We start from the raw sequence: 16,882 nt of genomic DNA, 5'->3' as shown, positions 1-16,882 counted from the left end.
GGGACCCCTGGCTGGAGGCTCCCGCATGCCCTGAACAGTGGAGACCCACCTAGGGGTCCCCATGACGGCTATACACTCTGCAAAGAAAGACTAACTGGGAACGGTCCCTCCTGAAAGCGATGTCGGTTCTTTCACACCGCCAAGAACTGCCGTGAGGATGCCAAGTGACAGGGAAATGGCACAGAGCCAGCGCTCACAGGGGGCGGGGAGAAGGCCCACCCGTGTCCTCCAGGAGCTGGGCAGGCCGGCGGGGAGACAGCCTGGCCAGCCGATCGGGAGATCACAGTGCCTCACAGGGGGCGGGGAGAAGGCCCACCCGTGTCCTCCAGGAGCTGGGCAGGCCGGCGGGGAGACAGCACTGACCAGCCGATCGGGAGATCGCACCGTCTGCCAGCGGGGCTGCAGAGGCTGCCAGCATCGGGCCCAGCGGAGCCGCAGGTGCAGGGCACTCAGCCACCTACGGGCCGGCCCTGCCGCACGCCCGGCTGACGGAGGGCAGGCTGAGCGCAGGCGGTGCCCAGTGAGGAGGTGCTCACAGAGAGCTCACTCAGCGCCCAGGCTGGGTGACAGTGTATGCAGAAGGCGTTCAGCTCTGGGCGAGGATGCACACATAAAGGGCCTAGCTCAGTATACTTCAGGAGCAGAAGCGGCAACAATGCCCAGTTCAGGCTGCAAGGAGCGGCAGAAACAAGCTGAGGACAGTCCCGGGTCCGAGCTGAAGCCGAGGGGCGGGAGGCGGGACCCGGGCCTCCCGGGACACCGGCCTGGGTGGAGCCCACAGCTTGCGTGGGGCCAGAGGGCAGAGGATAGGTGAGGGCGATCTCCGGATAGGCGGGGTCAGGGGTGCAAAACTGAGAGGGCCCCTGCGCCCCGCCTGTCACGGCTGCCGAGTCCCTGCCCGGGGCAGGGCCCCCGGGAGGCGGGCGTCCGGGGCGGCCCCGGCGGCCACGCCCACCTTCTCGATGTCCTCCAGCGTCCGGTAGTACTTGGCCTCCGTCTCCTGGATCTCAAGCAGGCAGCAGTTTCTCTTGTCGTCCTCCGTCATGCCCATTTTCTGGAGGGGGACACAGGACGTCAGCCAGGGCCCCGCTGTGCCCCCGGCTCGGCTCGGGGGTCGCCGAGTGTGGAGGGCGTGCGATGGGGGACGGCGTGCCCCTCCCTCCTTCCTGGGGATGTGGACGCTGAGGCCAGCGCAGGGGGCGTGGCTCGACCCTGAGGACAGCCCAGAAGGGACAGGTCTCCACCAGACCGGCCACCCGCTCCAGCACACACAGCAGGTGTCACATGCTTAAAGCGCCTACTGTGCGCATGGGGAGAGGCCCTGACCAGCCCCCTGGGGACCCACGTCCACCAACCGACCCACCGTCCCAGCCTGTCAGTGCTTCGGGGAAAGGCGCCAATCCCTGGCACAGCCGGACGTTCCAAATACCCAGCGGTCTCCGACCTTGTGCAGAGCTAACAGCCCATCGGCAGGGGACCCTGGGACAGGCCCCCATGGGGGGGCCTCTGAAGCGGGGCTGAGCAAGACAGTGTGGCCACAGGGGCCGGGGAAGAAGCCGCGGGGGGCGGGGGGTGACTGTCAGGGCGACTGTGGATGGCCAGGCCTCCTCCTTAAGTTCTTTTTGGCTGAGAGAATGCTGACGGGTGACACAGGGGCCGTGTGGATTCAAACCCGCCCTGACGTCATTCTTCTTTCTGACAAATGCCCCAGGGCCCGAGCGGGCTGGCCGGGGCCACAGCTCTCCAAAGCAGCCTGTCGAGTGGGCACATGACCCAGGCTCCTTCCCAAAGCCTGAAGCCCTGCTCGGCCTGGGAACTTGGTGTTGAGGGTCCACGACCCCCTAAAACTGTGTGTAGGAATGTGGAGCCCGATACTATCTGCCTGGGGAGGGGTCTCAGGTTGTTGCAAAGAGGACTGAGGCTTCCCGAATGTGCAGGAAGACGGTGCTGGCAAACCTGAGCCTGGGCCTCCCCTCCGCCTGTCACTTACCTGCATGTATCTAATCTGAAAGCGTGCGGAAACAAGCAGGAGAAAGAACCAGTTAGCAGTGCTTGTTCTGACTCAAGCCAAGCTTGGGGAAGTCAGGGGGCTCGCTCACATAGACACCAGACCCAGGGATCATGCCACACCCTCCACCCGCCGAATGCCAGCCCAGCTAAAGGGGAGGACGGCTTAGGGACGGGGACAGCACTGGGATGGGGGGACAGACTGGGATAAAGGTCAGACTGGGATGGGGTCAGATTGGGATAGGACAGACTGGGACAGGACAGACTGGGACAGGACAGACTGGGATAGGACAGACTGGGACAGGACAGACTGGGACAGGACAGACTGGGACAGGGGTCAGACTGGGATAGGGTCAGACTGGGACAGGACAGACTGGGACAGGACAGACTGGGATAGGGGTCAGACTGGGATAGGGGTCAGACTGGGATAGGACAGACTGGGACAGGACAGACTGGGACAGGACAGACTGGGACAGGACAGACTGGGACAGGACAGACTGGGATAGGGGTCAGACTGGGATAGGACAGACTGGGACAGGACAGACTGGGATAGGGGTCAGACTGGGATAGGACAGACTGGGACAGGACAGACTGGGATAGGGGTCAGACTGGGACAGGACAGACTGGGATAGGGGTCAGACTGGGACAGGACAGACTGGGACAGGACAGACTGGGATAGGGGTCAGACTGGGACAGGACAGACTGGGACAGGACAGACTGGGACAGGACAGACTGGGATAGGGGTCAGACTGGGATAGGACAGACTGGGATAGGGACAGACTGGGATAGGACAGACTGGGACAGGACAGACTGGGACAGGACAGACTGGGATAGGGGTCAGACTGGGACAGGACAGACTGGGACAGGACAGACTGGGATAGGGGTCAGACTGGGATAGGACAGACTGGGACAGGACAGACTGGGACAGGACAGACTGGGACAGGACAGACTGGGACAGGACAGACTGGGATAGGGGACAGACTGGGATAGGACAGACTGGGATAGGGGACAGACTGGGACAGGACAGACTGGGACAGGACAGACTGGGACAGGACAGACTGGGATAGGACAGACTGGGATAGGACAGACTGGGACAGGGGTCAGACTGGGATAGGGGACAGACTGGGATAGGACAGACTGGGACTGAGCAGGTGACACCTTCCCCCCATCCGGGGCCAGGCTCTGAGTGGCACCTGCCATGCCCTGGCTTTATCTTCCTTTAGAAACATCACTATCCACCATACCTTCCACTCAGACTGTTCAGATAGCTCCAGACATGATGGGGAAGGAAATAAAGCCAGCTGCTTTATCTCTGAGGACCTGGCATGTGACAGGAGGCCCGCCCTGCCTGGTGGACCGCTGTGAGCCCAGCGCCAAGCCTTAGGAAGCTAAGCGTCGCTCGGCAGGTGGGACGCCAGCCTGTCCCCAGGACACAGGAGGGCACCCCCCCAGCCCTGCAGGTGCCCGGGGTCCTGTAAGTCCCTTCAGGACCAGGGACAGCAGTGCGTCCTGGGGTTTCTGCAGGCCAGGCGCAGATGGGGTCTCTCGGGAGCCAGCTGGGGTTGGGGGGGTGCCCCTAGATAACCACACCGGCCACTGCACACACATGACCTTCCCTGACCCTCAGGACACCCAGCTTCCAAAGCCTGGGGAGTGAGTGGGCCCCAGTCTCAGCTTGCTGCCAAATGCGGGAGGCGGGCCAGCCTCTCAGACCAGCTCCAGGGAGGCGAAGGAGAGACTTCCAGCTCCCGGAGCCCACGTCCCTGGAAGGTTCAGGAGCAGGACTGTCTGCGGGGAGGGGCAGACCTGGGGTCACAGACCCACCACAGACCCACAGAGCAAGATTCCTGGTGATCATGGGGAAGGAAATCCACCTTCAGACCCTCAAGGGGCAAAATGAGACACCTCTTCTGGAGTTTGGGGCTGTGAGCTGACTGCTCAGCATCTCAGCACCTCCCTGCAGAAGGAAAGGCCTCTGAAAGTCCTTAGTTTATGCACCACCAGGCGGTCACTCCCACACTGAAGGAAAACACCAAAACTTGCTTCTGGAGAAATTCCCCGCATTTCTTTGGTGAAAGCAAATGGCAGCAAGAGCCTCGAGAGTTGACAAGGGGCATCTCGCCCACCCCCAGGAGTCTGGGGGTGCGAGGCAGTTGGGGTCCACCCCACCGGGTCCCCAACTCCCATCCCAGCAGGACCACCTCCCCAGCAAAGCAGCTGCACAAACAGGTGTCAGAGAGGTGACTGCCGACAGCTGGAAATGAACACCCCTGTGCAGGAAGGCACCCGGCTGGCCACGGCTGACTGAGCCCAGGCGCCTCGCGCCTCTGCAGGGGGGTGGGGCAGGGGGTCCAGCTGCTTGAGGTCAGCGCTGAGTCTCCGCCCCAGGCTCCTCGGGCAGGAGGGACTCGGGGTCCTGCATGCCTTCCGGGGCAGAATTCCACGGCAGTGCGCCCGGGGGGAGGTGGGACGGCGGGGGTGGCACCTCCCAGTCTCCCAGGAACAGTTCACGGGTAAGAAGGGGTGCATGGCCGGCTGGCCTGGGAAGAAACCCCGAGGTGCTGGGAAGGACCAGGGCCCCTCTCGGTGGCTCAGCCCTGGGGGTGGCGCGGAGGCTGTACGGCGGGGCGGGCGGGGCTCACCATGGGCTGCTGCACCTCCACCTTGATGATGTCCTCGTAGATGTCATCCCCGTCATCCTCGCACGGGACGCAGTCATAGATGTCCTCTCCCACGCCGTGCTCACTGTGGGGGGTTAGAGGGGGTCAGGGCTGGGGGCTGAAGCCACGGCCACCAGGAGCGCCAGCCCACGGGGGCCTCTTGGAGAGAAGAGGCGTTCGGGGCCACTGAGAGCCCCTCCCTCTCAGCCTCCATCTCCCGGTCCAGGGACGGGGTGCGGCACCTGCCTTCTGAGGCTTCTGGGATTTCAATCCAGGCAGCCTCGGACTCGGCCTGCTGCCCTTCTGGAAGGTCTCCCACCACAATAAAGCACACCCATCCCAGTTGTTTGGTAAATGCCGGGGATACCTGATGGGAGGCTGGGGACAAGATGCTGCCTCAACAGGTGGTGCCCAGCTCTGGGGACCAAAAGTGCCCTCCCTGCGCCCACACCTGGGACCTGGAGCCCCACATGCTCTCGGCTCAGCCCAGAGGCTCCCCAGCCCCTGCGGTCCAAGTGTGAAGGTCAAAGTGCAGAAGTCACAGGTTCATGGACATCTTCCCTGCCAGAAGGTCACAGAGCCAAGCAGAGAGGGACGCGGAGCTTGCAATGCGCCTTTCCAAACGAGAAAGGAAGTTACCGGCCTTCCCTGGTGGCTCGGCGGTAAAGAATTGCCTGCAGTGCAGGAAATCCAGGTTTGATCCCTGGGTTGGGAGGGTCCCCTGGAGGAGGGCACGGCAACCCAGTATTCTGCCTGGAGAATCCCATGGACAGAGGAGCCCAGTGGGCTACAGTGCGTGGGGTCGCAGAGTTGGACATGACTGAAGTGACTGAGCCTGCACAGAAGCAGTTACCGCTTGATCTATAATTCAGTAAGCATTTGTTTCTGCTCATGAGCTTGACCAACAAGTTATCCCCTCTGGTCTGCAAAAATCAAGTCAGGAGACACCTCCTCCAAGATGCCTTCCGGGACCTCCACCTAGTCTGCCATCTCGGACTACCCCCAGCGCTCTTATTCGGAGGCCTCTCCTCTCACGGCACCTCCCGTTATTCCATACATGCCTGTGGGTAAGCCTGTCTCACCCCTAGATGAAACCCAACTTCGTAATCCCTTCTGATCTCCACGCCTGATACAAGGTAGGTGCTCAACAAATTTTCACCAAATCAGCAAATGAGCCAATGGGACCGTTCAACAGTTCCCACAAGCCTGGCACACACAGCCCACCCCTGACCCCAGGGGTCACTCTGGCCTGGGGCCTCGCTGGGCCCGGGGTGGCCAGCTCTTCAGCCTGCTGAGGGGTCTGTCCTCGGGGTCTCAGCAGGCCAGCGCATGAGAGAGGTCCACGTCAGCCCCCCGCACGCCTCTCTGCGGGGAGAGCCCACCCAGTCAGGCTGAAGGCGAGCTGGCCAAGTTCTCCTCCGAAAGGCATCAGAATGAGGTGGACCGCTGCCCGAGTCAGCGGAAGCGGGTGAGGAGAGAGGAGAAACGATACCAGCCGCTCGTATGAATGGGTTTCTGGCCACGTCCCAAACCAAGCTCTTGAATATTAGCTGCCATTCTAGAGGCGAGGGTGGGCGAGGGAGAAAGCTCCCTGCAAACCTAGCGGAGAGGAGGCTGTGCCGTTCTAGGGAAGACCTCAGCAGCCAGAGGGGCCTGGTCTCCCCCGAGCCCTGGATGCCACCCCAGCTCACTGTGATGGGACAGTGAGCAGATGCGTGGGACGTCCCTCCGTCTGCGGGGGTGGGGGCAGCCAGCACCCATCCTGGTGAGACCCCCGGAGCTGATGGGTGGGGGCGGGACGGGATGCGGCTGCTCTGGGGGCCTCCCCTGGTGTTTCACAACCTCTCCAGGTGTGAGGAAGCAGAAGACGGGCAGAGAACATGGCCAGATCGCACGGTGCTGCGCCAGCTAACAGACCCCCCTAACGCTTACATGAGCAGCCACCCACCCATGGAGGGGCCAGGCAGGATGTCAAAGCACACGCGGGCACTCGAGTTAACACACATATGCTTTTCAACTCAATGCCGCCTGGGGGGCGGGGAGCGCTGGCACCATTTCACAGATTAGGGTCACACGTTGAGGCTCCGTGATGGCTACGGGGAGGGGCGGGGGGCGGCGGGGGCGAGCTTGGCCAGCCCTGTCCTTCCTGACCTCTCCCGCCCGCCCTCCACCCTCCACAGCAAGCTGCGTGTCTTTACGTCAGCAGTCCTGAGAACCGGGGTGCAAGTCAGCACCCAGACGGTGACAGAGCCCCCCAGCTCCCGTCAGAACCAACGAGAAGGCAGAGGAGGGTGTCTGTCCCCCGAGGTGGCCTTGGGAACGGTCACTTGCATTCACATGGATCACCCCCTGCCCCTCCAGGAAGCAGCTCCTGCAGCCCCGGCCGCCGCGGTGCAGGCAGGGACCCGCAGGGGCTCTTTCCTAAGGGAGCCAGACACCCCGGGGTTTCCGTCGTCAGCCGAGCGAGGCTGGTGACAAAAGCACTGTCTGGAATCCTGACGGCGCGGAACAGAGGGGAGGCGGGCACGCTCCCAATCCCGCCATCTGCAGACAGACATCCGCTCTGCTCCAACGGGCCGGTGGAAGGCAAGCAGGTGGGTGAGGGGGATCGTGATGGTTAAACATCCCAAAAGCTGATGAAATGAATCAAAATGACTGAACGTCAACCTGGAAAGGGTCCGTGGGGTCAGCGGGTGCAGGGGCAGTCATCTGCCAGCCCAAGAAGAGCCCCCTTTATCATCCCACATTTGGGGGAACATCCTCATTGACCCCAGGACTCTACCCCAAGCCGCTCAGAATTGTTCTCAGCAAAGACCTCCCCAGGGAAGCATCCACCACCAGTCAACCCAAATCAGGGCTCAAGATGCACCTGAGCCCAACACTGTCCGTCAGGCAGATGGGAAAGCCCAGCGTACGGGCAGGGAACTGGCCGCATGCCTCACGAATGCCCTGCTCCTGTTCTGTGGCCTCCCGGTCAGCTGGGCTGGCCGGCATGCTTCACTGGCTGAGGCCCTGATGATGCGGCACTGCGGGTACTCAGAGAAACGGAACAGGAGGTCTGTCCATCTCAGGGCGAGGCGGACACCTGCCCTGTTAGGACCCCCAGCCAGAGCCATGGCATCATCCAGAGGGAGAGGAAAGCGAAGGCTGGAGGCTCCAAAGCTTCCAGGACAGGCGGGACTTGAAAGACGCCTGGACGCCGTGTGGACCGTGGGGTCCTGGAAAAGGTGCTGAGGGACAAGCCCCTGCTCTGCCACCCTCTTCTCTGGCCCCACCCACCTAACTAGGCATGCGCCGACCTCCGCAGGGGACCTCTGCACGTACAGTGCGGGGTGGGACGCCGTAACACAGGCTTCCCACCATTTTTAGAGTTTGCGCAGATTGAGACTGTGGGCTTCCCAGGTGGCTCAGTGGTAAAGAATCTGCCTGCCACTGCGGGAGATGCAGGAGACGTGGGTTCAATCCCTGGGTCGGGAAGATCCCTGGAGAAGGAAATGGCAACCGACTCCAGTACTCTTGCCTGGAGAATCCCATGGACAGAGGGGCCTGGTGGGCTACAGTCCACGGGGTCGCAGAGTTGGACACAGCTGAGCAGGCATGCATGTAGCGAGATGTGCCTGAGCTGTACCATTTTGATGAGGGGACCCAAACCCCATGACATTAAAGAACATTCTCATCTCCTCTAAAAGTTCCTCCCCTTCCCTTCCTGATTATCCCCTCCCCTAGTCACCCCTCTGACTGTTCTTCACCGTAGGCCTTCTCTTCGGCTGCTCTGAACGTCCCATCAACAGCATCGTGTGTCATGTCCACTTCTGGGCCCGGCTTCCCTTCCTCAGCATCATGGCCCTGAGATCCAGGCTACTGCCTCCATCAGCAGTTCATCCGTTTTTATTGCCGACTCTCAATCTGCTGCACGAATGTGCCACAATTTGACATCCATTCTCCTTTTGATGAACATTTGGGTGGCTTCCAAGTTCTGGCTGTCGTAAATAAAAGCTGCTATGAGCATTTGCCTTTTTCTTGGTGGACATATGCTCCCATTTCCTTTGGAAATGAAATTCCACAAGGAGTGGAATTGTTGGATCAAAGGGGAGGTGAGCACATTTAACTTCATCAGTAACTGCCAAGCATTTTCCCAAAGCGAGCAGCTGCAGCATTTACGCCACCAGCAGAAGTGTGCATGAGTGACAGTTAACTCCAGTTCTTTCCAGCTCTGGCAAGTTCCAGCCTTTTAAATTTTAGCCACTAGAGTGTGTAAGTAGTGAGATAGAAGTGTGGCTTTATTTTGCATTCCTGCAATGATTAATGATGTTGACAATTTTTCCATGTATTTATGGACATTTGTGTATCTTCCTATGTAAAAGGCTTGCTGAAGACTTCTGTCCATTTCTAAAAGTTAGTTGCCATCTTCTTATTGAATTCTAGGAGCTCTTTATATATGATGGATACAAGTCCTTGGTCAGATATATTTTTAAAAAAATTTCCCCCCAGTCTCTGGCATGGCTACTTGTTTTCTTCATGGTGTCTTTTGATAAACATGCATTTTTTATTTTAATGAAACTTAATTTATCGAGTTTTTCTTCCATGGTGCCCTGACTCTATCCTGTATCACATCTAAGAAGCCTTTATGCCTCATGTAAGAATCTCTGCTTTCTTCCAGGTCGCAAAGGGTTTTCTCCTATATCTTCTTCTAAGATCCATATGGTTTCAGTGTTGTTTATGTTTAGGTCTCTGATCCATCTCAACTGGATATCTCTGTATGGTGTGAGGTAGGGATTGAAGTTCATTTTCCCATCCCTGTGTGGATAGCCAGATGTTTCAGAACAATCTGTTGAAAACTTTCTTTTCCCCACTGGATTGCTTGGATCCCTCTGACAAAAACCAGGTGACTACATATGTGTGGGTCTGTTCTAGAATGCCGCATTCTAGCCTGTCAATATATTCAGCTCTCATTATGCCAGTACCACTCGGCCGTAATTTAGCTTTACAGAGAGTCTCGAAATCGGGTCATGTAAATTCTCCAGCTTTGTTCCTTCCTTAACCATTTTACAAATGATTTTATGTATTCATTTTTGGTTGCACTGGGTCTTCGCTGCAGCACGGGCTTTTTCCAGCTGCAGCGAGCAGGGGCCAGGCTTCACTGTGGTGTGTGGGCTCCTCATTGCGGCGGCTTCTCTTGTTGCCGGGCACCGGCCTTAGGGCAGCGGGCATCACTAGCTGCAGCTCCCGGGCTCCAGAACGCAGGCGCAGTAGCCGCGGCTCCCGGGCTCCAGGACGCAGGCGCAGTAGCCGCGGCTCCCGGCTGAGTTGCTCTGCGGCATGTGGGATCCTCCTGGATCAGGGGTCAAACCCATGTCTCCTGCACTGGCAGGTGGGTTCCTTAACCACCGAGCCACCAGGGAAGCCCTAGCTTTGTTCTTTTATAGGACTGTTTAGACCACCCTGAAGTCCTCTGTATTTCTGTATCAACTTTACAATAGCTTTGTCAATTAAAAAAAAATCTGCTTGAATTATAATAGGAACTGTAGTAAATCTATAGTCTAATCTGGGGAAACTGACATCTTAACAATATCATCTTCCAATCCATGAACAGAGTTATACTTTCATTTATTTAGGTCTTTGATTGTCTCTCAGCAACATTTTGTAGTTTACCATAGAGGTTTTGAATTTAGGAAGCTCGAGGCTACTGTTTTTTAAATTTTTTTTTCCTGCCTTATTTGTTTTTTCTTCTCCTTCTGGGATTCCAATTATACCTGTTAGACGCTTGATATTGCCCCCCCATGTCTGAGGCTCTGTTCATATTTTTCAATCTTCTTTTCTCTCTGCTACTTAGGGTGTATGCCTTCCATTTAACTATCTTCAAGTTCAATGACCCTTTCCTCTGCCATCTGCAGTCTTCTGTTAAACTGATCCAGTGACTATTCATTTAAGTTACCATGCTTTCCGGTTCTAGAATTTCCGTTCGGTCCTTTTTTATAGTTTCTATTTCTCTACCGAGGCTCCCCATCTGTTCATTCACTTGACACATTTTCCTCAAAGCCCTAAAATCAAAATAATAAAACTGCTAATTGTGACATCTAAGTCATCTCAACAGTGATTCCCCTTGACATTGCTTTTTTCCTTCAGTATGACTCACTTATACCTGTTTCTTTGTTGGTTTGATGATTTTTCATTGGATGCTGGACACTACAAATGGTTCATTACGGACATTCTGGATCCACTATTTCTTTTGAAGAGTAATATTTGTTCTGACGGTTCACTTGGTTGGCTGGACTCAAACTTCAAACTCTGTCTTCCCCGCCGTGGGCAGCGGCTGAAATGACTGCTAAATTCAGATTCCAGATGCTGCATTTCTTGCTGGAAATCTTAGGGCGTCTCCTGTGTATGTGAGGTTTAATGGTCAGCCCAGGACTTAGGTGGATTCTATCAGCAGGTTTGAGTCTGTGGGCTCCTCCCTTCCAGCATTCCCCACCCAACTTTCTTACTGTTCTACACCTTCAATTTCTTTCCTCTGACACCTCACGCCAGTCGGTTGGGGGGTTCCCTCAGGTAAAGGACTACGAGCTCTCTATCCCAACCACAGTGAGGAGCTCCTGAAGAAACAGCGGGTTCCTCCAGGTAAGCGTGAGATGATGCCGTCCCGTGCCCCCTCCTCTGTACCCAGAGAAGGAACAGAACCACCAGACTGAGGCCCAGGAACACACCCTCCGTGGTCCCCAACACGGGTCATCACCGTGAACCCGCTGCTCTTCCTTCTCGAAATCAATATGGACGAGGAAGAGCCATTCAGGCAAGATCAATTTTCACGCACCACATTCATCTCTTCTGATTCACTCAGGGCACTGAGGTTAAAAATAGGCTGCCAGAGACACCAGACGGAGAGCTGTGTTCCGGCATCTGAACTCGGGACAGAAAAATCTCAAAAATGCAGACACGGTCACTTCTCTGCATTCTGCAAAATGTCTGTCATCCAGAACCTGTTGAAAACTTGGGGGAGGGACGGATAAATCAGGCGTTTGGGATTAAGAGATACGCACACTATATATAAAGTAAACAACTAAGACCTACTCTACAGCTCAGGGAACTCTGCTCAGTATTACAATAACCCATAAGGGGAAAGAGTCTGAAAAAACACAGGCGCATGCATGCATAACTAAAGCGCAGTGCTTCGCCCCTGAAACTAATGCGACATTGTAAGTCACCTCGACTCCAGCTAAAAACAGACAAACAAGCTTGAGTGGTGAATGGTCATCACACCTTTAATGGCCTAACTTTACCCCCGTCCACAGGGCCTCATTATCAAGCATGAGCACACTCATAAGCCTGCTCTCTGCATTTATAGGTCTTTTCAATTATGAAGATACTGCCAGTCATTATTTAACTCAGGTCGATGAGCACTAAAAAATATAGATTCAGGCATATTACATGAAATTATAAAATGGTAGCACTGAAATTTCATTTCGTGCATGTTCCACATTCCAGGAGAGGAGAAAATAAAAGAAACAGCAAAGAAGTGAGTTTTTGTTTTTTTTTTTAAGAAGTGAGTTTTTTTAAAAAGCGAAAACAAAGTCATAAAGGTAAAACTACATATATTTGTTCAACCTGGCAATTAAGATGAAAAGATGATCAGATTCAATTGTTTTAATCTACACTTCTCCTAAGACCAAGTCTGCACTGGTAGGTGACTTCCGGAATCCAGGGGACAAAGAGGCACCAACTGACAAACTGTCCGTGGGCCTCACAGTCCAGGTGGGGAGACCGACAGGGCAGCAGTTACGTCTGAGATGCAGACCCGTCTAACCTGGAGGAGGGTCACTTGCGTGAGGAGACAAGCTCTGGTCTCCAACAGCTCTGTCCCTTTGGCCAACACTGCATGCAAATTCCACCACTGCCCCGCTGATTCTTAGCTGAGGCATCGCCTCTGAGTGTGAGTCTCCTGAGCAGGCGGGGGCAGATACATTACACGTCTTGGGCATCTGCTAACACAGATGAGTTACTGCTGGGCCCAGCCGGCCCAGTGCATCTGACAGCCACGGGGGCTGAAGGGAGAAAAAGGCAATGACAGGTGTGGGGTCAGGAGCGGGGAGGGGTGCAACACGAGGTCCCCCGGGGGTCTGAAGGGTCCTGGGGTGCGGGGCGGTGACCTGGAGGGGCCTCCAACAAGGCGTGGATCCTGGTCTCTGTTCCCCTGCAGTATGAGCTGGATCCACCCAGTTACGGCCTGGCCCTCGGAGCTCAGCGGGACCCCATGGCCCCTACAAACCATCCCGCGGGGCAGAGGCCAGGAGTCTGAACCCCCATCAGGGCCCGGTGCACTGGATCTAAACTCCAGTCCCACCTCCTATGGTCCTGGAAAAGGAACTCAAGGCCCTGAGAAAAACCCGAAAGGAACTCTCAATCACTCAGGCCGAGTTCTATCACGTCAGGCCATCTCAGTTCCAGCCTGAGTCTTTCCTCAGCATCACACGGACCCACAGAGCCTCGTCTTAAAGTTCCCAGCTATCAGAGGCTGGGCTTCACGGAGAAACTGCGCGTCCCCACCACGCTACAGGGGTAGGTGTACATGACCACGCTCGGGCAACACTGGACCGCAGGGGTGGCGCGTCCCCTTCTCCTTCAGCTCAGGCTCTCGTCGTGGGATCCTGACTCTCCCGAAAGCAGCCCCCCCGGGGAGAAGCAGTCAGGCAAGTCCGAGATGGACTCTCAGCCCTGGGCAGGGCTCTGCAGCTCTGGGGAAGAGAACCTAGGCCTCAGTTTCCCCACCTGCAAACTGGGGATGAGGCAGAGCCCCTGGTAGTGTCGCTGGAAGGATCGGCCTCAACGGAGCTGACCAGCACGGGGCCAGCACACAGCAGGTGCTCACTAACGGCCGCGGCCCAGCACCCCCCGAGTGGGAGGGGAAGGTCAACGAAACAGTACTTAGCACAGTGGTCCATGCTCAATAAACAGCCACCGGCAGCATCAAAGACATCGGATGTCCTGAAACACATCCAACCAGACAGTCGGGAGGCGAGTGTCAGCACGGATTTGTCCTCGGCGGGCTACAGCGATCGCCCTTCTCTGTCCAGTTGTCCAGGAGAGCTTGGAGGACCGTGTGAGCAGAGGAGTCCCAGACCACGGCAGGGCCAAGGCCCCCACCCCTCTGGATCGTGCCCAGGCCACCGTGAGATCCCAGCATCCCCTTCAGCTGGACACCACGTGGACACTGGGCGTCTGCAGCCCCCAGCCCACGTCCCAGGGCAGCCCCCTCCCCTCTCCCCCTTCACTCCGGCAGCAGCTGTACTGGCAGATGCTAAATCCTGACAATTACTCTGGCCCTCACAATGGCCCGAGACCCTCCAGGAGGCCTAGAGCCCGGCCTGCTGCCTCCCTGAGACAGCAGAAACCTCCCCTCCCGCTGAGACCCCGGGCCCCCCGCCCTGCCGCCCCAGGAGCCTCGCCTGCCAACCTTGATTTTGGTACAGAAAGTCAGCTGCTTAGAAGAGCTTCCCCCACTCCCCCCACCACGTGGGGAAAATCAAAGAAGAGCGAACAAACTCTCTGCTCTCTGCCTCCGGCGAGCCTGTGTGCTTACGCTGTGCATAAAACAGGACGATGACAGTGCGATGTGCGCTCAGGCCCCGGGCCGTCTGACGCTGAGAAGCAAGACCCCCGACCACCGCTAAACTGTTACTAGGAAACCAAACCCGGCATCTCCTGACCTCCATCCACACCAGTCGGGGGGCGGGGGGCTGGCAAGGAGAGTGGGCTTTGGAGGGCCTGGGGAAGCCGGCTGTGGGCTGGACTGGCTACACATGGGGACAGACAGACAGACAGACAAGGCGCTGCTTACACTAGGAGGCAGGCCTCACCTGCCCTCAGCAGACCCTCATCCCAACACTCGAGCTCCCTACAGGTGGGGAAAGCGGGGCCCAGGGAGGGCAAGACGGTCCCTGAGGTTGCAAAGCCGTTCAGGGGCACATCTAGACGGCACCACCGTGACTGCGAGATTCCCAGAGTGGGCCGGGCTCGCCCGGCTGTGTGCTTCCTGACAGAAGCCCCTCTTTCTCAGGGATTCTTTCAAAGCAGCAGGAGACTCTCCCCACCATTCAGACTTGGTCACAGGATGAAGCCCAGGAGCCTGACCGGTCCAAGCAGCAGATGGCTCTGGGTTTTAGTCCCTCCGTGGTCGTGTAAAGAGTGCTGTGTGACCTCAGGCAAATCACTTACCCACTCTGAGCTGTAACTTCCCCCACTACAAAATGACTCGATTGGACATGAGTCTGAGCAAGCTCTGGGAGTTGGTGATGGACAGGGAAGCCTGGCGTGCTGCAGTCCAGGGGGTCGCAAAGAGTAGACACAACTGAGCAACTGAACTGAATTGAACTGGACTACAAAACAGTGACAGGACCAGGGACCCTGGGGAGTCCTGAAGGCTGAGACGATAGGGTGAGCCTGGCACCCAGGGGGACCCTGCGGAGTCCTGAAGGCCGAGACGATGGGGTGAGCCTCAGGCGCCTGGCACTCGGGGGACCCTGCGGAGTCCTGAAGGCCGAGATGATGGGGTGAGCCTCAGGCTCCGGGCCTGGCACTCAGGGGGACCCTGAGGAGTCCTGAAGGCCGAGATGATGGGGTGAGCCTCAGGCTCCGGGCCTGGCACTCGGGGGACCCTGCGGAGTCCTGAAGGCCGAGATGATGGGGTGAGCCTCAGGCTCCGGGCCTGGCACTCGGGGGACCCTGCGGAGTCCTGAAGGCCAAGATGATGGGGTGAGCCTCAGGCTCCGGGCCTGGCACTCAGGGGGACCCTGCGGAGTCCTGAAGGCTGAGATGATGGGGTGAGACTCAGGCGCCAGGCCTGGCACTCAGGGGGACCCTGAGGAGTCCTGAAGGCCGAGATGATGGGGTGAGCCTCAGGCTCCGGGCCTGGCACTCAGGGGAACCCTGCAGAGTCCTGAAGGCTGAGATGATGGGGTGAGCCTCAGGCTCCGGGCCTGGCACTCAGGGGGACCCTGCGGAGTCCTGAAGGCTGAGATAATGGGGTGAGACTCAGGCGCCAGGCCTGGCACTCAGGGAACCTCTGAATTTCCTGGAACCACCGCTTGGCTCCTTAACATAACAATAGCAGATGTTCAGCCCCCTGGGCACGGTCCTCTGTGCCGGGCCCAGCTCAAGTATCTGCCTTTTCTGTGCTCTGTTCCCCTTGGGGTGGCCCTCATGAGGAGCTCACTTCGGGGGCTTGGGGGACCCCAAGTGCAGGAAAACAATGACCACACCATGACAAAGCTAATCCCGGCAGACTTTTCATCTTCTGGAGAAGGGGCACCTCTTTCAGTCTGCTGGGGTTGGGGATGGCTTCTTGGAGGAGGTGACCTCTGGGCTGGGTTTTATAGGATGAGTAAGAGTTTGGTGACCAATAGAGCAGATATTACGTACATGACAGAGTTTTTCCATAGTTAAGCTCAACATGTTAGGCTTATTCATATTTTAAGCAATATTTTTTAAGGGTCACCGTGTGTCAAGTCTGTGCTGCGCACGGGGGAAATCATGTACAAGGGGCCTCGTCTCTATCCTCAGGGGGTCCAGAAGTTAGCATCCGGAAAGCGATTTGAAAAGGCCATCATTAGACAGACTGCAAACATCTCCTCTTGGCAACTGCCCAGCTGGTCCCCGCTTTCTTCTTGAAAACAGCACAATGAATGCCTACCTCCTCCACATCGGCCTCCCCACCCTGCGGAAACTGTTAAGTCAGACCACGGAATCGCTGCGACAGCCTTGGTCCTGAAAGGACTCATCCTTAACTAGGTATTAAAAATAAAAATCCATCCACGTCTGTGTCGCGTCTGCTGGCCTGTGTGATTTGACTATCCAGCCAGGGCCGAGTGGCAGGGGGCATCTGCTCTGTGGGCACTCGGGAGGCCCCTTGGACTCACTCTAGCACAGAGAATGAACACGCTTCCTTCCTGAAGTGCTGGGTTTCAAGGTCACTGATGCCCTGGGCCCCCAGGGCAGGGCAGGGCCAGTGAAACAGCTCTGGCCCAGGTGCCAAGAGGTCAAGACATCCCTGGAGGGCAGGACAGGAAGCCCCGCAGAGCAGAGCTCAGGGCTGTCAGTAGCCAGGAGCCAGGGGAGCTACGAGCCTGCTCAGCGGGCAGGGCGTGGATGGGCTGCCCCACCGGCTGTCCAGCAGCCGGTTCTGGGAGAGCAGGGAGCGTCGGGCAGCTTGTCTAGACCGTAGC

The 16,882-nt window shown here is 57.3% G+C and overlaps 1 protein-coding gene across 4 annotated transcripts in view; it reads right to left on the bottom strand.

Annotated features, from left to right (window-relative positions):
• Positions 1-16,882, bottom strand: part of VAV2 (vav guanine nucleotide exchange factor 2) — a 177,179-nt gene that overhangs the window by 36,199 nt on the left and 124,098 nt on the right. For all 4 annotated transcript variants that reach the window (XM_043916353.1, XM_043916354.1, XM_043916355.1 and 1 more), the window contains exons 5-6: positions 4,650-4,752; positions 956-1,054 (exon numbers count right to left, since the gene is read on the bottom strand). In XM_043916353.1, the coding sequence (XP_043772288.1) occupies positions 956-1,054; positions 4,650-4,752 (202 nt within the window). The remainder of the gene's footprint in view (positions 1-955; positions 1,055-4,649; positions 4,753-16,882) is intronic.

Source organism: Cervus elaphus, chromosome 11 (assembly GCF_910594005.1).
Source record: "Cervus elaphus chromosome 11, mCerEla1.1, whole genome shotgun sequence".
In the NCBI taxonomy this organism is placed as follows: Eukaryota; Metazoa; Chordata; class Mammalia; order Artiodactyla; family Cervidae; genus Cervus; species Cervus elaphus.
Note: the sequence above shows the minus strand (reverse complement) of the source record. Positions and strands in the feature narration are given on the sequence as shown.